This window comes from Leuresthes tenuis, unplaced genomic scaffold (assembly GCF_036924035.1).
Source record: "Leuresthes tenuis unplaced genomic scaffold, fLeuTen1.0.hap1 SCAF_16, whole genome shotgun sequence".
NCBI lineage: Eukaryota > Metazoa > Chordata > Actinopteri > Atheriniformes > Atherinopsidae > Leuresthes > Leuresthes tenuis.
Genome location: NW_027325370.1, coordinates 7096564 through 7115489, shown reverse-complemented (window position 1 = coordinate 7115489; position 18926 = coordinate 7096564). Strand labels below are relative to the sequence as shown.

General features: G+C 41.1%; 2 protein-coding genes across 2 annotated transcripts; both read left to right on the top strand.

Moving 5' to 3' along the window:
- The first annotated feature begins 346 nt into the window (after positions 1-346).
- Positions 347-3463, top strand: hoxc13a (homeobox C13a). Its single transcript, XM_072367082.1, has 2 exons — positions 347-1010; positions 3207-3463. Exons 1-2 carry the CDS (start codon positions 347-349, stop codon positions 3461-3463), a joined length of 921 nt encoding a protein of 306 aa, XP_072223183.1.
- A 7817-nt stretch (positions 3464-11280) lies between these two features.
- Positions 11281-13237, top strand: hoxc12a (homeobox C12a). The gene is made up of 2 exons (XM_072367279.1): positions 11281-11869; positions 12999-13237. The coding sequence occupies exons 1-2, from the start codon at positions 11281-11283 to the stop codon at positions 13235-13237; spliced, it is 828 nt and encodes a 275-aa protein (XP_072223380.1).
- Positions 13238-18926: the final 5689 nt, after the last annotated feature.

The following is an 18926-nucleotide window of genomic DNA, read 5'->3' as shown; positions in this document are numbered from 1 at the left end:
TCACTGAGTCGGCTAAATTTCACAGGTTGTTTTCGTTTGCCCCACTCTTGAACGTATCTAAACTCCCCTTTAAGGGTGTTGGTCTAGCTGCTTTAAACCAATGGTGTGACTCGGTGCTCTGCAGGGAAAATCTGTGACACGGGAGGCAGTGGGTCTTTAAAGGGCTGCTCTGCCCCTGCTCGCAAACCCAATCTCGCAGGACTTGTTAGCGTATCACGTGCCAGATTCTTAATGAAGTGGACACACAGGGTCCTGGTGTGCGCATGCGCTTGGTGTAAAATGTAGTTGGAAATGAGGTGTCCGTCTTGGAGTAGTCGACTTTTAAAAAGCATCGGCAGCCCGTGATATGACGACTTCGCTGGTTCTGCATCCACGCTGGGCGGACACCTTCATGTACGTTTATGAAAAAAGCCCGAATGAAAACAACCAGAATAAAAGCCAAACAATGGAGGGACTGAGCGGTAATTGCCCTGCGACCCACTGCAGGGACCTGATGTCGCACCCCGCGCTGGGACGACATTCTGGCACCATAGCGACCCACCAGGGCTCCGTCTACTCGGATATTTCCTCTCCGGACACCGGCCGGCAGTGTCCCGCTCCTCAAACGTCTTCGAGTGCTTCTTTGAGTTACGGTTATCCGTTTGGAAACCCATATTACGGCTGTAGATTATCTCATTCGCACAACGTGAACTTGCAGCAGAAGCCTTGCTCGTACCATCCCGCAGAGAAATATGCCGAGCCCAGCACAGCGCTGCCTACGGAAGAACTGTCTACCAGGGCGAAAGAGTTTGCCTTCTACCCGAGTTTCGCAAGCTCGTATCAGGCTGTTCCTGGATATCTTGACGTATCCGTGGTGCCCAGTATCAGTGCCCATCCTGAACCGCGACACGACGCCTTGATCCCCATGGAGGGTTACCAGCACTGGGCTCTCTCCAATGGCTGGGATGGGCAGGTGTACTGCTCCAAAGAGCAAACTCAGTCATCTCATCTTTGGAAATCACCTTTCCCAGGTATGGAAAAATTCTAATGATTTAAGCAGAAATTAATCTACTTTTCAATTAGCTTGTTGGCTTTTAACATGTGTCAACACATTAAGGATACTCTCTGAATGTGGTCATATATATATATTTTTTGCTGTTATGTGTATTATTGTTTGGTCTATAATCTTTTTTGAGTTGAAGTTTCCATACCAGCTTTTAAGCCTAATGGAAACAGAATTCTTCCAGCACCGAGGACATCCATCCAATTTTATTTAGCTTTGAGCAAGGACAGTGACGAAATAATTCACTCATTCATAAATGTGTTGAATAAACCCTCGTCTGTCAAATCCCGATGTCACTTATCATAAGTGCTTTTTTTAGACTTCGTCATTAAATGCAGACGTTTCCCATGTTGGTATAATACAAATCAGCCTACATCCTCTGAGTAATATGGATAAAAGAGAAAATAAAGTGAAAATGAAAATAATCAGTTCCATACACTTTTAAGCTGCATGGGCCTCAAAACATTTGGTTTCGACAGTCACATGATAAATCTAATGAAGTTACTGTCACGTAGAATAGAAATGAACATCACTGCATACCTTTGCCCCCTGTATGACAATATAGTGACTTAGCTAGTATTCTGTGCGTGGATTGTGGCAATAAATCTCAACGCCCCGCGGTGCGTTTTTTACATATATCTTGATGCATATCTTGATCTACAATACAATCAGAGCTTGCTGGATACATGGCTCATAGTCATGAATCAGCTCATATAATTCATTCAGGCTTGCCTTTTGCCCCATCGTACAGCATGCATCTTATTTGGTTATATACACAGAAGCAGGACCAGTATGCACTTTACAGAGTGCGTGACAGACTGTTGCCTTTGCCCTGTGAGTTTATGATCTTTGTGCAATCTGTAACTATTTTAATTTCAGGAAGGAATCCCCTCCACCTTCTTCTCTGATACTGAAATTATACGGTAGCAAGCCACCCAAGCACGGGCACACAATCAAATAAGCGCGCACACGTGCTCAAACACAAACGCGCGTTGTCCACGTCTTTCAATGCCTCTCTCGGGCACACACACACACACACACACACACCCACACACACTGAAGTTCTCTCACAAACACAACTGCACTGCTTGAAAATAAGTAAATGTGACTCCTCAATTTAGAAATAGCTGAACATTTAATATGTGTGAATTACGAGGATAGAATTAAGATGCAGTTATTTGAATATACACCGGCTTAATTTTGAATAGTATACAATCATTTTGTATACAAAGAACAACACTCTGACTGTATAATTTCACGGAGTAAAAAGCTTCATGTCTCACAGTTTACGCCCGTTTGTATTAAGGTCGTCATACTCGGCCTGTCATGTCTCTCATTGGCTGCCCTGTATTCTTTTCTTGGCGGGGGGATGCAGTCTTAGAGTTAAGGCTACCTGAACAAGAAAGTTAGCCACTTCCGAAAATACAATTAAAGACTGCATACAAAATGCCATATCTTAATAATTTCCCCCCAAGTTAAATTGTGAACTTCAGCTTAGTAGACGAAACACGTGTTGCTTTAGAAATATCCAATCCCCAGTTTTCCTTTTTCGTCCATTTAATTGCGACGTTGTCTTTTTCTTTTCGTTCTTTTTGTTTTCCTACCAGGCACTGCCTGGGACAGCCTATGGCGCACACACTGAGATATATTTTAGTTTATATACTACCCAACAGCTTCGTCGCATACATTTACCTGTGACACTATTGACCGTGGTTGATCCGTTGTTTTGTGGATAAGTATTGACATGCAGCTTAAGGGAAAACAATGATCACCGGTCCCCAGAAACGATGCCCAGCTGTATGGTGGCTGTGACTTAGTCACGATTCTGAAACAAAAAATGGCTAATTGTGCGATGATACATTTTCATTAAGTCGATCAGCCTCAGTCGATATGTCAGGTGCAGCACACCTGAAACTGCCCTGCCCCACATTACCACACACACACACACACACACACACACACACACACACACACACACACACACACACACACACACACACACACACACACACACACACACCCCACACACATGCAAACTAAAACTTTAGAGTGGAATAATTGGGAAACTCTTTACCAGCGTTGGTGATTGTGTGCAGTAAAAATATTACATTTTATTTGTTCACAGTCTTATAGTTTCCTTTGATTTTTCCCTGTTCTCTCGCAGATGTCGTACCATTGCAGCCAGAGGTCAGCAGTTATCGTCGCGGGCGCAAAAAACGTGTCCCTTACACCAAGATCCAGCTGAAGGAGCTGGAGAAAGAGTACGCAGCCAGCAAGTTCATCACCAAAGACAAGAGAAGGCGCATCTCAGCCGCCACAAACCTTTCAGAGCGTCAAGTCACCATCTGGTTCCAAAACCGGCGGGTCAAGGAGAAGAAATTCGTCAGTAAATCCAAGAACAGTCACATGCACACCACCTGATAAGATGATCGACCTCCATGAAAACGCAACTCCTTCCAAAACAACATGCCATATATTTACCTCTTGCATTGAAAATCGTGGTTGACGAACATTTTGGCCGAGCGTGTCTTTTAATTTAAGCTCCATCATCAGCTCCATCGACCATGCCAACAAGCCCCCACTTCTCAGTTTAGAGATAATGCTCTAAAAACTGTGAAAACATTGAAAATTCACTTCACATTTGTTTTATAGGAATGTACATATATAAATATATAATATTTAAAACAGTATCTGTATTTCAAAGACAAGTATTGCGTGTTTTTCTTTCTTTTTTTTCAAGCCAAATCTTAAAAGGACTGATGACTGATTTCTACGACTTGCAACGGGCAGATCAAAAACAGAGGAAACTGTTATCATTTTTTCAAAAAAAGATGATCGCCATGGACAAGAAGTGTTGTGGAGAGGCGATGCGTCAAACCTGAGACGTGAATCATCTTCCGCAACATCTGACCGAGAAGACTTTCAGGAGAAAGAATGATTAAAAAAAAATGTCCCTCCCAATTTCAAAAATAGTATTCCTCTGTGTGGGATGTGTTCTGTTAAGCCTGGGGTAAAACAAAGGCTGCTATGTTGTTAATCTGTATAGTGCAATGCCTACATTATTTAATTCATATAGTATGGCGGAACTGTTAACTGGAATATCACAAACCTGTATATTTTCCTTTATCAGTGAAGGATTCTGTCATGCAACTGGAATGATTGTAAACCATTAAAGTCAGTGAGTATTACATATAAATGCACAATCATTTTGTTTGTTTGTTTTTTCTTTTTTGTTCTGACTTTATTAGTGTAGTATTGGAGCTGGTCACACGCCTTGTACGAAGCCTGTAATTTCTACTTTGGTGCAGTATGTGAACTGTATTGTGGTGTTGAATTACGTCCTGGTCACGTGTTTCATAAATAAATGATGATGATTATGAAAATGCTCAAATATTCAAGTCAATCAGCCACCCGCTGTCGTTTTGCAGCAGTCGCTGTCGTTTCAAGGTGAACTGGTGTTGCAGAAGCTCTGACCATCGTCGTCTTTCCTCCTTAACATCAGCAGCGGATCCGAGCGAACGAAGATTCTGTTCTTCAAACTTCTTAATCAGATCCAGTGGTGGCATGACGAGTGGAGACGAGGCACATTTGTAAAAAAAAAAAACAAAAAAAAAAAACCAAACCTTCCACCTTTGCACATAAAAAATTAGTCGAATGAATCATGATAGGACTTGCTTCTTTTTCCAGATAGAACTATTACGTCTGCAGGAGCTGATCTACAATGGAAATTATTGTGAGATTCTGTGAACGGTTGGAAAATTTCACCTGCAAGTTCAAGTTTGTTCACGTTAGTTCCTTCAACCGCAATTGAGAAGTTTGCCTACGGACAGATGTGGTGTTTGTGTCTTGGCAGATGTTCAGTTTGCAGAATCTGCAGAGGCCGAAAGGCAAATCAAGTGATTCATGCGTCTCCTTTACCAAAAACCTTTCTGGGTTACTACATAATATTTTCAATCCTCTTTCAGATACCGCGGTTTACAAATGAATGGCTGTTGGTCTTGTAATGGGAACATAATGCAACACACAAAAGGCAACACGTTTAAAAAATGCTTTCTTTCATTTGCGTTGTCTTTGACTGATAAAATGATGGGATTTCCCTGAGACAAACGTGACCGAATTAAAAAACAATGCTCGCGTTAAGGTAGCGGTGCGTCACACTTCTGTAGCGTAGTAGTTCTTCGACCTCGAGTAAAATTGAATTTTGACGAGGTTCTGCGGTAACAGGTGAGTTGTGCGATGAACTTGAGGATGCATTTATCAATGATTTGGACCTCATTGTTTGAGCACTTTAACCACATCTCAACTGGAGCTTGATAGCTCCAACTACAACGCGCCATTCGTGAAACAATTTCCCAGGGCTTGCCACTGTAGTTTTGCTTAAAATTGGTACATATTACTCACATATTTTACGTGTAGTTGAGGGTATTTATTTGTTAGCTTTAAGGGAGCTGATGATCAGCTTCCCGAATGTCTCCAGTCAGACCACTGAAGCGGCAGTGATGGAAACAACTGGATAGGACCAATTGACGTTTTAGACACAGCTGTCTTGATAATCACAAAAGCTGCAGTAAGTTTATTTTAAGCTTCTGTGGACATGCCTATCTCAAGTCTGTAATTTCAGTTTGTAATTAGAACAAACAGTGAGGCGGATAAGTCTTCATGTGAGATTACATGGTTAAAACGCGGGTTTTGTCCAATTCAACAGCTCAGGCCTTCACGTTTGCCAGTTGCGTCTAATGTTATTTCCCAAAACGTAGAGCTAAATTCAAAAAGACACTGAGCGAGTTTTTCTCTTTCTTTTCACTTTAATTTCTCTACGTGCCAGTTGTTGGCCGGGCCGTGTCATTCTTTCCAGCTCTCCACATCTTTTTGAAGCTGTTGTTGAAAATTCTTGCCGTCAGACTTTCGAGTTTTTGTTCGTCTGTTTCCTGGATTTTCGGTCCATGTGGAAACTTCTGAGTCTCCTAATTTACCCTTGACCATGACTATGCAGTCACTTTGACCTTGACATCACAGCAGATTGTGAATAATAAATAGGGGGCTGGACACCAATGCTCGCGGTTTGTTTGTAGGCAAACAAGGTGTTATTTCCCTGTCTAGACAGCCGGACTTAATGACATGCCATAAATTAATAAAATGGGGAAGTGTAGCGATATCCTCTGACCTGCATTGCTGACCATCTCTCAGAGCCTTGCATTAACTTTTGGGCTCTTCTTTTTCTTTTTTTCTCCCCACTTTCTTTCTGGTTTTTTTTTCTTCATCTTCAGAAGTCCTCTAAAAGTACGCGTTCTGGCCCATGCCTCTGGAACCACCAGTGGTTTCATGAACTCATCACGAGGTGTGCATTGTTGACCACGGAGGACAGGTAGGACTTTTGACGTCTCATATCAACATCACGAATCCGAAGCAAGCAGCCACACTGCCAACACAGCAAGAGGAAACGACGTCGACCACAATATAACAATTAAAGGTAATGCAGTTTTCTTCCTAATATGGCGGCAGGCCTACATGGACTTTGTTTGATGACTTTTTAGCTGAGAAAAAAGGGAGAAAAACGCCTTACGGACACTGAGCAGACCAAACTGACTTACAGGAATGATGGATAATATCAGTTGCCTGGTGGAGTTGCTTTTTCGCCATTATATTCTGTATATTGGAGAGAAAAAGGCGATACATTTCAAATATATTTTCTAAAAAAACTGTAAAATTCTTGATATTGTGCAGCATTTTATCAGAAGTTTATTTTTGTGTGTCTCTTTGAGCAGAAACATATCTGCCACTTAGTAATATTAACCTTCGTCAAGAAAATATAAGTGAATGTTTTTTTAGCACTTGTTTTTCAAACACGCGTTTTCGCTTTGGAAATGACAGCGTTTATTTACTATGGTGATTTTTAAAATTTTATTTTCTACATTTAGATGTTAGAAACATACTTATCTACTTTCATACAATTCAAAGTATTCAAATAAACACAATATAAAAAGTCACATGTTGCATTTGAGTGTGGAATATCCACACCGCTTCCTGAAATTGACTAATGTTTTACCCGCTGAAGCTGTAAAGTTTGTCCCTCATGAAACAACACACGCCCTTTATTTACATTTACTCTCCCCAGCAAAGGAAGTCGCGGAATCTGAACTCACGAATTGAGACTAGATTATTTCAAATAAAGGACAATGCTGAGGCGTTGTGGTGCCTTTTCACTCTGGTCAACCACGGATTTCACCTCGGAAAAAGTCAAATCCGTGAAAAGTCGCCCTGTGTTTGGTTGCGTGTGAGGCCTGGGGCCGCTGCCAGTCAGAGCCATGAGAAAGGGGGCTGATAACCTCTGGTGGTGACCAGAGGAAAATATCAGGAAGTGCTGCAACTGTCACTAATTTCTGGATTGTTCAGGACAAGGCACCCCCCCCCCCCCCCCCCCCCCCCCCCCCCCCCCCCCCCCACACACACACACACACACCCAAACACTGCTCTGATTTAGCATATAATTGGCTTTTATTCTGTACATTAGTGAATTTATCATATTGAAAAACTTTACTTGATCACTTTGAAAGTTGAAATCCTACAGAAGCACCGCAAACACAGAAGTTACCACAAAAGCCCCGGCTGCTCCAACTGTCCTGTTTGTGTTTTTATGCGGTTTGTGTTTACCACATTTTTTATTTTTTTGCAAAGTTTAGTCATCAGTCAGGCTCACTGCAGAAGTATGGCATTATTTGAAAAGCACACACAACAACAACAACGACGAGAATAAAAATTGATAATAGCAATAATAGCTTTGTTTAAACAACGCTTTCCCTGCCTTATTTACACTCTGAACTGTAAAAGCACGTTTAACAAATTTGACCTTCATAACGAAATTGAACTGAATTGCCTGAATTCACCTCGAGACATGAACAATATTTTACAATTATCCGTTTTTGTTTTAATGAAAAAAAGAAAAAAACACTGCTTTTGACGAGCAGTTTGCGTTTTGATTTCTTGTTTTGTACATTGTAAAACACACACACACACACACACTAACACACACATAATCACAAGTACAAGTTGCTTAGAAAACAATAAGACGAATAAATTAAATCAATTAAATTAAACTGACTATTTTTAAGAGGAAAAGTAGAACTTGGAAGCTTTTTGTGGTAAGTTTTTCTTTTTTAACATTGACGGTCAAGTTCAAATTTTCGTATCGACACGAAGAGGAAACCGCTTTATGGGGGGGAAAAGCTTGTCTGTGTTGTTAATTTGCACACCTCCGCGTGTTCATATTCAATTGTTCTCAAAGTCGGTTTGATTGTTGTTGAGAATTTCAAATTCTGTTTTCACCAAAGACCAGCCTGCTGTGGGCTCTTCTTAACAGTTGGAAGTAATATAGTAAGACACACAGACTACTTTACCGGCGTGTTTAGATTGGGTGTTTTCACTTGTTTAGTGAAGCCGCTTAAATTTCTGTTTGCAGTCGGTTGTTGTGAACAAATAAAAAAGATGATCCAGAGCTGTCATCTAAAACGTTTCCGTCTCGTGGATTCTTTAGGTTTCCCCCGGTAGTTTGTTTCGTTTGAAGGAAGCTTTACAGAGGTTACACAAGGCTATAACTGTGGCAACCTGCCTGCAGAGAATCAAAGAGAGAAAGGGGGAAGAAAAGGCTTTTGTTTAGACTATTGCCTTGTCTGGACAGGACACCGGATTCCAGGCGGCTAATTTCAATATCGAGCAGACAGTGTACTAGACAGTGACCTTGACAGTGCTTGGTTATTTTGTTTTAAATAACACTTTGTTGTGTCGCTTTAGCTAAAGGCCCACAGCTTACAGTCAGATATGACATCATCGCTGAGCATAAGATGCACTGAACAGACGGCAGTTGTTTGAATGTGAAATCCGGATCTGTGGGAGCAGGGAATCGGAGGCGTGGAGAGACGAGGCAAGGAGGCGCAACACATGGCCTCTTTCCCCGAGGTAAAGTGGCGACTTAAGCCTGTATATTACTTACTGGAGGGCCGTCCGGGCTATTTTCTTGTAAACATCCCACTGCACTGTTTTGCTTTTGATAACTGTTATAATAACACATGAAGCCGTGAGGGGATATCAGGACACTCAAATGCTTCTCATAAGACTATGAGACCCTATTATATTGGACTGATGTGCTGCATTGCGCGACTCACTAACTAGATGAAAGAATGTGCAGTGATACGAGAGGCTGTGAGACCAAGGGACAGAGTGAAACCCCAGTGGATCTCTTTTAGCCTCTCCAACATTTGATATTTTTCTTTCTATTTAAGGCTGGAGCAAGGCTCGGTGCCTTTAGGTTAGATAGGATACATGGTCACAAGTGACAGATACAGCGATCAAATATCGGCTGCCTTGCAAATCGTTCCCAAACAAGTGTTTAAACGAATGCTAATGCTCTCACATAACACTTCAATGGCAAATTTTGTGGCACGCAACTCACGCCGCTCAGCACGCATGTGCAACCACGCACATTTTTGTCAATCCCCTTATGTCTCATTCTTTACCAATAAATGCAAGCACTTTGTATTCATTACCAAGTGTTCAGTTTTGGAATCTGACATGTTATTTCTCAGTAATAAGGAAGCTATTAGATTGTTTTATTTTTCAAAAACGCCTTTTCGAATACACACACACACCACTGTTTTTTATGAAATAGTACTATTCGCCCTCGTTGTTTGTGAGTGAAGACTACACTGTATGGAGTAAACGCATTCTGCTTAATCATTTATGATTTGTAATACTTTTTAAATTGACTCTTTGAGTTCAACATCAAGTTCAAGCACCGTGACTCTGCGTCGTGAACTTGAGTGATTCGCCAGAGACGTCAGAATGTGCTGAGATGTGTTTAAGGTTGTTTGTATCCTTTGGCAATTTGTCACGAAAGAGGTAAACATTTCTTCTTTTTAATCTCTGATGAAGCCACGCACACGGTGATTCCCACAGCTGGGTTATGGCAACTTTTGAGACTCACAAATGGATTTTGTCTTCCGTAGTGGACACTTGGGCAGTGATTAAAACTGATTTTACAAAAGAGAAGTAGAGTGGCTTATGCTGTTTGATTTAATATAGCATGCTATAAACGATTTGAGAGATTTAGAATTTACAAGGAGTGTGCGGATGCGGGAGAGGAAATCAAAAAGATAGATCAGTCATAACATTATTAGAGCAGGTTGTGGGGCAGTTTGATGACCAAAGAACATATCAGAGAATATTAGGCCAACATTTTGCAAACTCGCGTGCATACGACAGTGATATTTTTCCTTTTTGTGGAGAGGAAAGGCGCAGTGATATCGTCTCGAAAGCTATCTTTTTCTTTTCCTGTTTTTTTTTATTTATTTTTTTAACTGAGAGCATGTTGTCAGAGTAGAAGATGACTCTTCATGGTATATTACATATTTGTTCAGTGTCCTAAGAAAACTGCACCCACAAATCAACTAATTAGTGAGATATAAAGCAGAGAGACTCTGGGCTGATTGAATCAGTTAAGTGCCCTCTGATATCTTGTAAAATTCATATAAAGGAATTGTGAGAGGTATAACTATCCCACCAGAGTTTGGCTGCGAACGTTTATTGGAGTTATCTGTTAAAGTTGCTCATGTGAGGTGTACTAGAGAATATTATGTGAAATATACCCTCTTAAAGTAACCTTGTAGAATATCGTCTTCTTTTACAGAGCCAGTGGCTTCAACCTGCTGACCCCGTTACTGTAAATATGAGTAGAGTGCGGCAATGAGCATCAGTCTTTTCTTAAAACAAGCTTGTAAATTGGGACATCACAGCTTTATATGACATGAAATTTGACCATAATTTGCTCGAAAACAAGGAGTCATATGCACCCTCTCCTTTAAGAAAAATAGTTTTCAAAAGAAATAGCATTTAAAAAACTTTTGCCAGCTTATAAAGATATTAAACGAGGCCGTGGACAGTTCCACGAGTGTAAAAGGAGAGGTAGCCTGGGCTCCTTTTGGACACAGCAATGCTCAAGAGCAGAAAAACAAGATTGTACATTTTTAATAAAAGGTTTATGGTATTTTTAAAAAGCTTATAAACCTCTGTAATACAGAAGTTAATGTTTTGTTTTGTCTGAGATGGACCAAGTGGGTGGTACCATGTGTAGCACAAGTTAGTCTGGACACGTGGTTTGAGGAGGACCAATCAGGCGCAGCTCCAGGTTTAACTATGTTAAATGTCAGATTGCAATAAACTAGAAGCTGTTGGTCGGGCCCGCGGAAATGGGCGAGCATAATCTCCTTAATCCAGGGTTTGTGGGACCTTTAGTAAACATCCACACTGGAGACACATTTTACTTTCCGAATTTTAGAGCCTCAGGGGGACAACTGGCGGGGCTACCGTCTCTCTCCTACCCGAGAAGGGACAATGTTTGCTCCCTCCCGTGGAATCCTTCGGAGCCGTGCAATGGATACTCTCAATCCTACTTTAGCAGCCCCGTGTCTATTAACCCTTCCTTTAATCGGTCGTGTGAAATTACCAGACCAGAGGAGGGTAAATGTTATTACAACAACGGGAACGGGAACAGGGAGACCTGTTCAGGTGGCAGCAGCCTCAAACGTGAGGACAGGGTGAGAGACACATCATCCCTTACATCTGACCACGGGATGCACAGTGGAATTGGCAGCAGTGCCGCCTTTTCCAAATATGAATACGGGACCGAACAGCTAACGCAAGACCCGCCATCATGTCAGTCAATGGAGTCCGACTCCAGCTCGTCTCTGCTCAACGAGGGTAGCAAGCCTTCATCCAGCGACACACAGACCCTGGTGTCACCGGGAAGCCATTCAAGCAACATAGCCGCAGGCGGAGGTGGGTGTTGTTTTTCTTTTCTTTTCTTCTCTTGACCACAAACACGGTAAACGCACGCTGGTATTATTTACAATCAGACCGCAGGTAGCGTACATTTTCGATATTAAACCGTCATTAGAGGTCGTTATCTTGATGCACAACTTGCAGCCCATTTAGCCTGCAGGGAACGTGCGTGGTGTGCGAACGCCGCTAGGGGTTGCCCTAAAATACTCCATGCTCCATGTGGCTGTACAGTTACAGATAACCTCAGCAAGCCATATTGTCCATAGCTTTCACTTAAACATCCATTTTTAAACATTCATCACATTTTCATAGCAAGAACGAGACTCAGTGATTCAGACACACAAGTGGCTGGTTTTGGTGTGTTGTGGCACTATACACACAAATTAGTGAAGTGATTTAAAGAGGTGAGTCGCTTTGGTTGACTGCATCGAATAGTGAGTTTTTTTTAATGACTCGTAAACAGAATGAATATCTGTCGCTGTGGACTCGAGTCATTTAATATGCTCTGAAACTCGCAAATAAGTAGGGGTATTTGCGAGCACGGCTTAATTATCACGTTAATGCTGCTTTAACTGCAACAATAAAACTTCCTGTGACACAAACCGCGGTATACTGGTGGTCTCCATAAAAAGGGGTGAAAAATAAAGAGTAGACACCGATGGTCAAAAATTGCACCAAACTGGACCTATCGCATAGCTTTGTGAATATAAGTCAGATATGTCCAGTCTGAGACCATAACCAGCTTAGTTTGGCTGTTTGTGGAGGAGCTGACAGCTTCCACAGGAGTCAGTTCTCTGACTCTGATATAAGGCAGAGACTCTAGATCATTGAGCTTTTGCAAAACACAGCATTTCTCTTTAGCTGACTAAAGTGAAGTCCACAGCGGCATACATCTTTCTTAACGAGCTGCTTCATCACTATAATGTAATTTGACATCTATACAAATTTCTGATAGCTCAAGTAAATTAATGTTAAATTGACCTAGTCTTGCAAGACATTTACCCCAACTTGCCATGCACAACTGATGCCTCTGTAGGTCCACCATAACCTTGGAGGTGACCGTGATTTTGCTACTGGGTTGACTAATCCGCTGTGTGCCCCCTCCTCCTCATTTCCTCTCCTCCAGGTGCCCCGTGGTACCCGATGCACACTCGGACCAGAAAGAAGCGCAAACCTTATTCCAAACTTCAGCTGGCCGAGCTCGAAGGTGAATTCATGCTGAATGAGTTCATCACCAGGCAGCGACGGAGGGAGCTCTCTGATCGTCTGAATCTCAGCGACCAACAAGTCAAGATCTGGTTTCAAAACCGCAGGATGAAGAAGAAGAGACTCATGTTGAGGGAGCAAGCTTTGGCCTACTTTTAGAGATGCAGCAGAAGGTGAATCGATGGGCAATAAAAGCCAAGCCTTCGACGCTCCCCTAGGTCTTCTTTTAGTGCATGCACTCAACTGTCCATCTTTTACATCGCAGGCTAATATTACAACCGTTTTCTGCTATTTTTCACATGGTGCGGGCTTCGAAAGTCCAAAACAAGCCAGTATCTGGTATCCAAAGCTGCCCTATACATGTCAGTAAGACTCCATGTTTGCCATAATCGCACAAAAAGCTGTGAGATTGTTATTTCTGAATAGGCTGGGTTTTCTGATCTGTCAATAGCTTCGTCTACGCCCTAAACGAAGGCCACGCAAATTGTGTCTTCACGGGCAACGTCTTTGTGGGATGACAGAGAATGACAACATCCTTTTTGTTCCATTTTTAGCCAGAGAAAATAAGGCGGAAGCGGAGCCACTCGGCAAAATCTTAAAATAGTCCTAAAAAAACAAAACAAACAAAAATAACCCCAGTGAAGTGAGAGAGAAGTTCGGCTTAAGGCGTCCGCCTCACAATTTTTCACACGTTAAACCCCGTCCTCAATCTTATCCGGGTTGCTTTCACATCCAAAGCCATATTTAGTTGTCTAAGAGGAACAACTACTTTCTGCATTTGTATTTGATTTTTTTTTCCACGTTTGTGTGCACGTTCACGGTCACGGGCAGGAGATCTGGAAGTCTGGGAGTCTGCCTGAGAGGCGGGCAGGAGGGGGGTGGACTAAAACCGCAATGTAATACTTATCAATAGGTCTGTCTTAATGACATGTGCATTGGAAAAAACGCTATGACTTTGTTCACGTGCAAAGAAGTTTTTAAGTCTTTTTCTACCTTAATTACCTTTCAACTTGTAACAACCACTGAATCCTGCATGGGTTGCTTTTTTTTTCAGTTGAGTGAGATCACCGTTTGAAAACGGTTTTGAGCTGCTATTAAAACTCCATCTCCAGACTGTGCCAATGAAAAATAGTGTAGCCTATTCTACAATAAACTCCAAAGGGATCTGTAATGGAACGAGTCAACAGTGTAACGATTTTAGGCCAGCTCCGTTAAATTAGGGAACCGCCTAAGTTACAACTGGCAATGCGTTATAGGTCTAAAGGAGCGATTTTGAAACTTGGTGCTCATAATAAAAGAAAAATAAAGAAACATGTAAAAGTTGACAAAAGTGGCTCGTGCGTGTATGGTCTCCTTAATTTGGGGCAAACGCGGTGCATTATTTGTCATGTGTTATGAGTAAGCTATAGCAGTGAAATGTTTGCAGCATGTTATTGATGTGAAATAGCTATAAGTCATGTTCTGCGGGCCACGTTTTCAGTAGGAAACTTTTTATACTTTTTTTCTGAACAAATGCAAAGCCAAGAACCTAAAACATTTTGACACAGACGTCTACGAAGAATGTATTATTATTATTATCATTATTATTATTATTATTAGGATGGAGGGACGGAGGGCCTTTTAGGCCTACTTAATGTACTTGCTCTTTGCAACGTGCTCAGTGTTGTCCCCTTCATTGTCCTCGTGTATAACTTTGTAAAATTAAATTACATATATTAGTATTTGCATCCTATTTGGGGATCCCTTATCGCTATGTAATAGTGCTTTATGTTATTGATCGTCTTGTAATATCGCATTCCATATAGTCAATGTGTGATTGTAAGGGTTGGGAATGTAGGCCGATATACAGCCAAGAATGGATAAAAGAAATGTAAGAATTTTTTTTTCACCATTCATTACTTTGAAAGAAACTCTGTTTCTGTGTAGTAGTTGTCTTTACTGTCATTTTATGTCGCCCACCCCCTATTGCATTCCTTTCTTTGCGCTTGTAAGGATTGCTACGTTGTCTTGTAAAAGTAATAATGATATGAATGTATATGCTTAAGGTCTTCAATAAACAGAATATTGAAACGTTTATTGGTGTTACCTCAGTCTGTTATTAGGTTGCCTTTCTGATTGTTCTGCCCCCAAAAACGGGTCCTCTGAGTTCTCACTGGTGGGATCATTTTATTAGACGTGACCTGTAACACAGTTTAAAAGAATGCATGCGTCCTCCACAATGAAAAAAGATCTGAACCTTAATGGGACATTTAAACGTATTTGAGAGTGTGTTTTGTTGGCACGTAATTGTGTGTGCTGTGAAATATTCTAAAAAGGAGCCCACACAGGTTGGCGTCGTTTATTGTGGCCGTAACCGATGCAAAGGTAGGCTATACGTAGCTGTGATATAGGTTACCTTGCAAAATGGCGACCAGGTGCACGTTCTAAACCACTTCTTCCGCTGAGTAGGCCAGTTATTTTCACTGGAGGAGTGGCACACGACAACAATTGCGCGACAATTTAATTAGTTTCAAGTAAAAAATCCCCTGTCTATTTTTCAAACCCTTGAAGTTCGACCTAATCAGTGTCACTGGTATGCTACAAGCCTATAACGTCGCTGCTAAACACGCAATAGCTCTGTAAAGGAGTAATAGGGTTACACCCCAGTGCTCTATATATGCAAGCCCTTTGGACTGCCTTTTCCTTTTTCTTCCTCTGGCATGCTTTGTGGATGTAAACGCATGAAAATCATATATAATACACCGTTTATGAATACAAGTCCTCACAAAAGTACACAAACTACTTAGACGGGATATACTGATCCTCTTCTAGTATTCACAAGGCTCTCCCTACTGGCAGTCAAGTGTAAAGCTATGCAGGGCTGTGCGATGTTTTCCTATTAGCTAACTAACCGTGCATTAGTGCGTTTATCTAGAGCAGCATTCATTCTCGGTTAAATGAAGTATGTTCACTGGAAAACGTTATGCTGTCTCCGTGTTGAACTCAGATGTTGCCTTGCCAATGAAATGTGAACCGCCAAGTGAGTAACAACTCTGTCCGTCCGATCACAACGTATATACAAATATAAGATGACGTGAGCTCACGATCCCTTTGTGATATGATTAACTTAGTGGCTTGGCCATCTATCTTTTAAGATATACGACCGTTTATATTTTAGTTGATAAAAACTACATTGCAGCACAGCTCTGTCTCAAACTGTGATGCTGTTTCTGTATCTTACAGGAGCCTCTGGTGATTTTTTTTTTACCTCACAAAGAGACGCCCTTTCCGGTTTGTCTGGTTTCTTTAAGCCACAAAAATTACCCCTCTAATATAGGCTATTCATAATCGCAATGCACAATTCTTTGTATGTTGTGGAATGTGTGGAATGAAAATAAGAGCTGTAACATCCTGATTGAAATTAGGGGAAAGACTGCCTGGATGCGCTAACACCCGTTTGGGCACAATGCGTCAATTTACTGTCTCAAAAGTATAAAACAATTAATTACTGTTAAAGAGAATATGTTCAAAGAAATCGGAGTATAATCATTTCAAAGTGGGATATTCATTGGGTCTACTCAAAGGGGGATTAAAATGAATGACACAGGCTGGTTTTATGCTTTCGAAATAAAAAAAGCTCTCTGCGTGCATTTGCGCATCTGAATAAAAGGTGTATTTCAAGGTCATTCCAATGAACGATTTTCTACATTTTAAAGACGCGTGAAGACGCACGAACAACTGAATTGTACTGAAGAAAACTGCATGCAAAATGACTTCATGTGTTGACTTTTACGCACTAATGGCAACATTCATGGTTTCAGTTTTAGGCTTCTGTGTCTCAGAAGAATATATATCCTGACATAAAGACAACCAAATAGTTTTTTTTTACCAAATGTGTTTTGCAATGTAATATCAATTTAGATTGGAAAAATATTTTTGAAAGATTTTTAAAAACATTTTTTTTTATTAAATTTGATAATCGAGAGAACTTAACAACTCCAATCTTTTCAGGTCATCAAACGGGCTGTTGACCATGAAAGGAGATAAACCGCCGTCTTATGTTTGTGTGTTGCCCTGTTAAATTGGTCGGAGGAGAATAACATGCAAAATGCACCATGAAGTTCATGGCTTTTCCTGCATTACCTTTTCTGTTATTTGTAAACAAACTTTCAAGGTCAGCTAGGTTTCAAATTTCATTATAGGGATTCAGGAGACCGTCGTCAATGAGATGATACAGTTTAAATAGAAACAACTGCAGTAAAATATGTATCTGCGCCTGTATGCCTTTGAACTTGTGAACTGCGCGAAACAAAGTTGCAGCATGGAAAAGACGGTGAGATTAAGAAAAATATAACAAAGAAAAGATAACAATAATTCGCGACTGGAAACAAACTGCCGTAACATTCGGTGAACAGAGGAGCGAGTGAATTGCAATTTAATTGCGCAGATTGCAGAAACATTTTCCATAATTTGCCAGTCCAAAGGCATTTGGAGAACGGCTAAATTGGTCTAAGCATCATAACACTTCAGCTTTAAGCACAGCGTGATGGTGTTTGGTGCTGTGATTAAATGATGCAACCACTGGTTCGTATTTGCAGCCTGGTAATGTGAATCCTGTCGAAATTGGAGGAATTATATGGACTGAATAACTTGGCATTCTGGCTTTTGATTGGAGCCAACAAATGGTTGAAAATATTTCACTTCCAACCCGACTTTGCTGTTGATTACATTCGTGGTATTTTTTGTTATTTATTCATTCTGTTATCTTCGGATATTTTCATTCTTTGCTCTGCTCTTCGTGTAATTTTTTCAGCATATTTCAGGTCAAACAAACCACTAACCAGTGTACTACACGCCTTTGTCTACCACCTATTCTCCTCCAAAGCCAGCAAGATCACAGCTTACGAGTTACAGTTACTTTACTTCTATTTCTTTTTCCTAGAATTCAGTCAATACAGAATCAAATTGGAAATTCAAAACAACAACAGAACACCTCAACACATATCCGTCGCTTTCAATGACAAGCTTAAGATGGTTGTCTTTGAAAGTTTTTACAATGGTCTTTCACTGCTCTTGGGCACTTTTGACTTTGAGACTGGCTAAATCTTTTTATGGCGTCCTGTCTCCGCGTCCCAAAGGTCAGTGAGCTTCACAGTGCCCTTCGCAGAGAACTTGTGTGGCATGTGGTCTACGTCCCCCGCCACCCCTCTGCCGTTTATGGTACAAAGCTGGCCAGAGAAATAGAAAGCAATGTTATTCCTAGCAAAGTGTGTGTAGGGGGGTGGGGGGGTTGGGGGGGGGGGGGGGGGGGGGTTGTGTGCGTGTACGTGCGTGAGTGAGAGTACGAGATGATTGTGTGTGTTTCAAAGACGAGTGTTAATGTGATAAAGAGAGGATAGGTAGGGTGCTTAACGTGAAAGATCCATATCGTTTTACTTCTTTCAGAACTGCCATTGATTTTGGCATGATTCGAAATGAGTTCTTCATGAGCTTTATTTTCTTCTGAAACTTATCAATTCATTTTTCAGGAGATTCACGCATGCAACGATTCCTAATAAGGTGTGTGAAGGTTTTATCACCGTCTCAGACCAAACAAAATCTTCCCCAGGTCAGCTGTTCCCAGTCGAAAGGCAGAGAAAATGTTAGAAAATGTGTTTGAGGTCGTGAAATCAAAAGGGTGGTTATTCTTGTTTAGTCCAGAATTGTAATCTTGCCGTAATTATTTATCTTAATTTGACCATTTGACTAATAGCTCCACATTTATACTTTCACATAATTATTTAATCCCAGATTTTCTATTATTTCTTATATATAACTCGGTTGATTTTAGCGCTGCCAATCAAACATGCGTTTTTCATGAATATTCTCA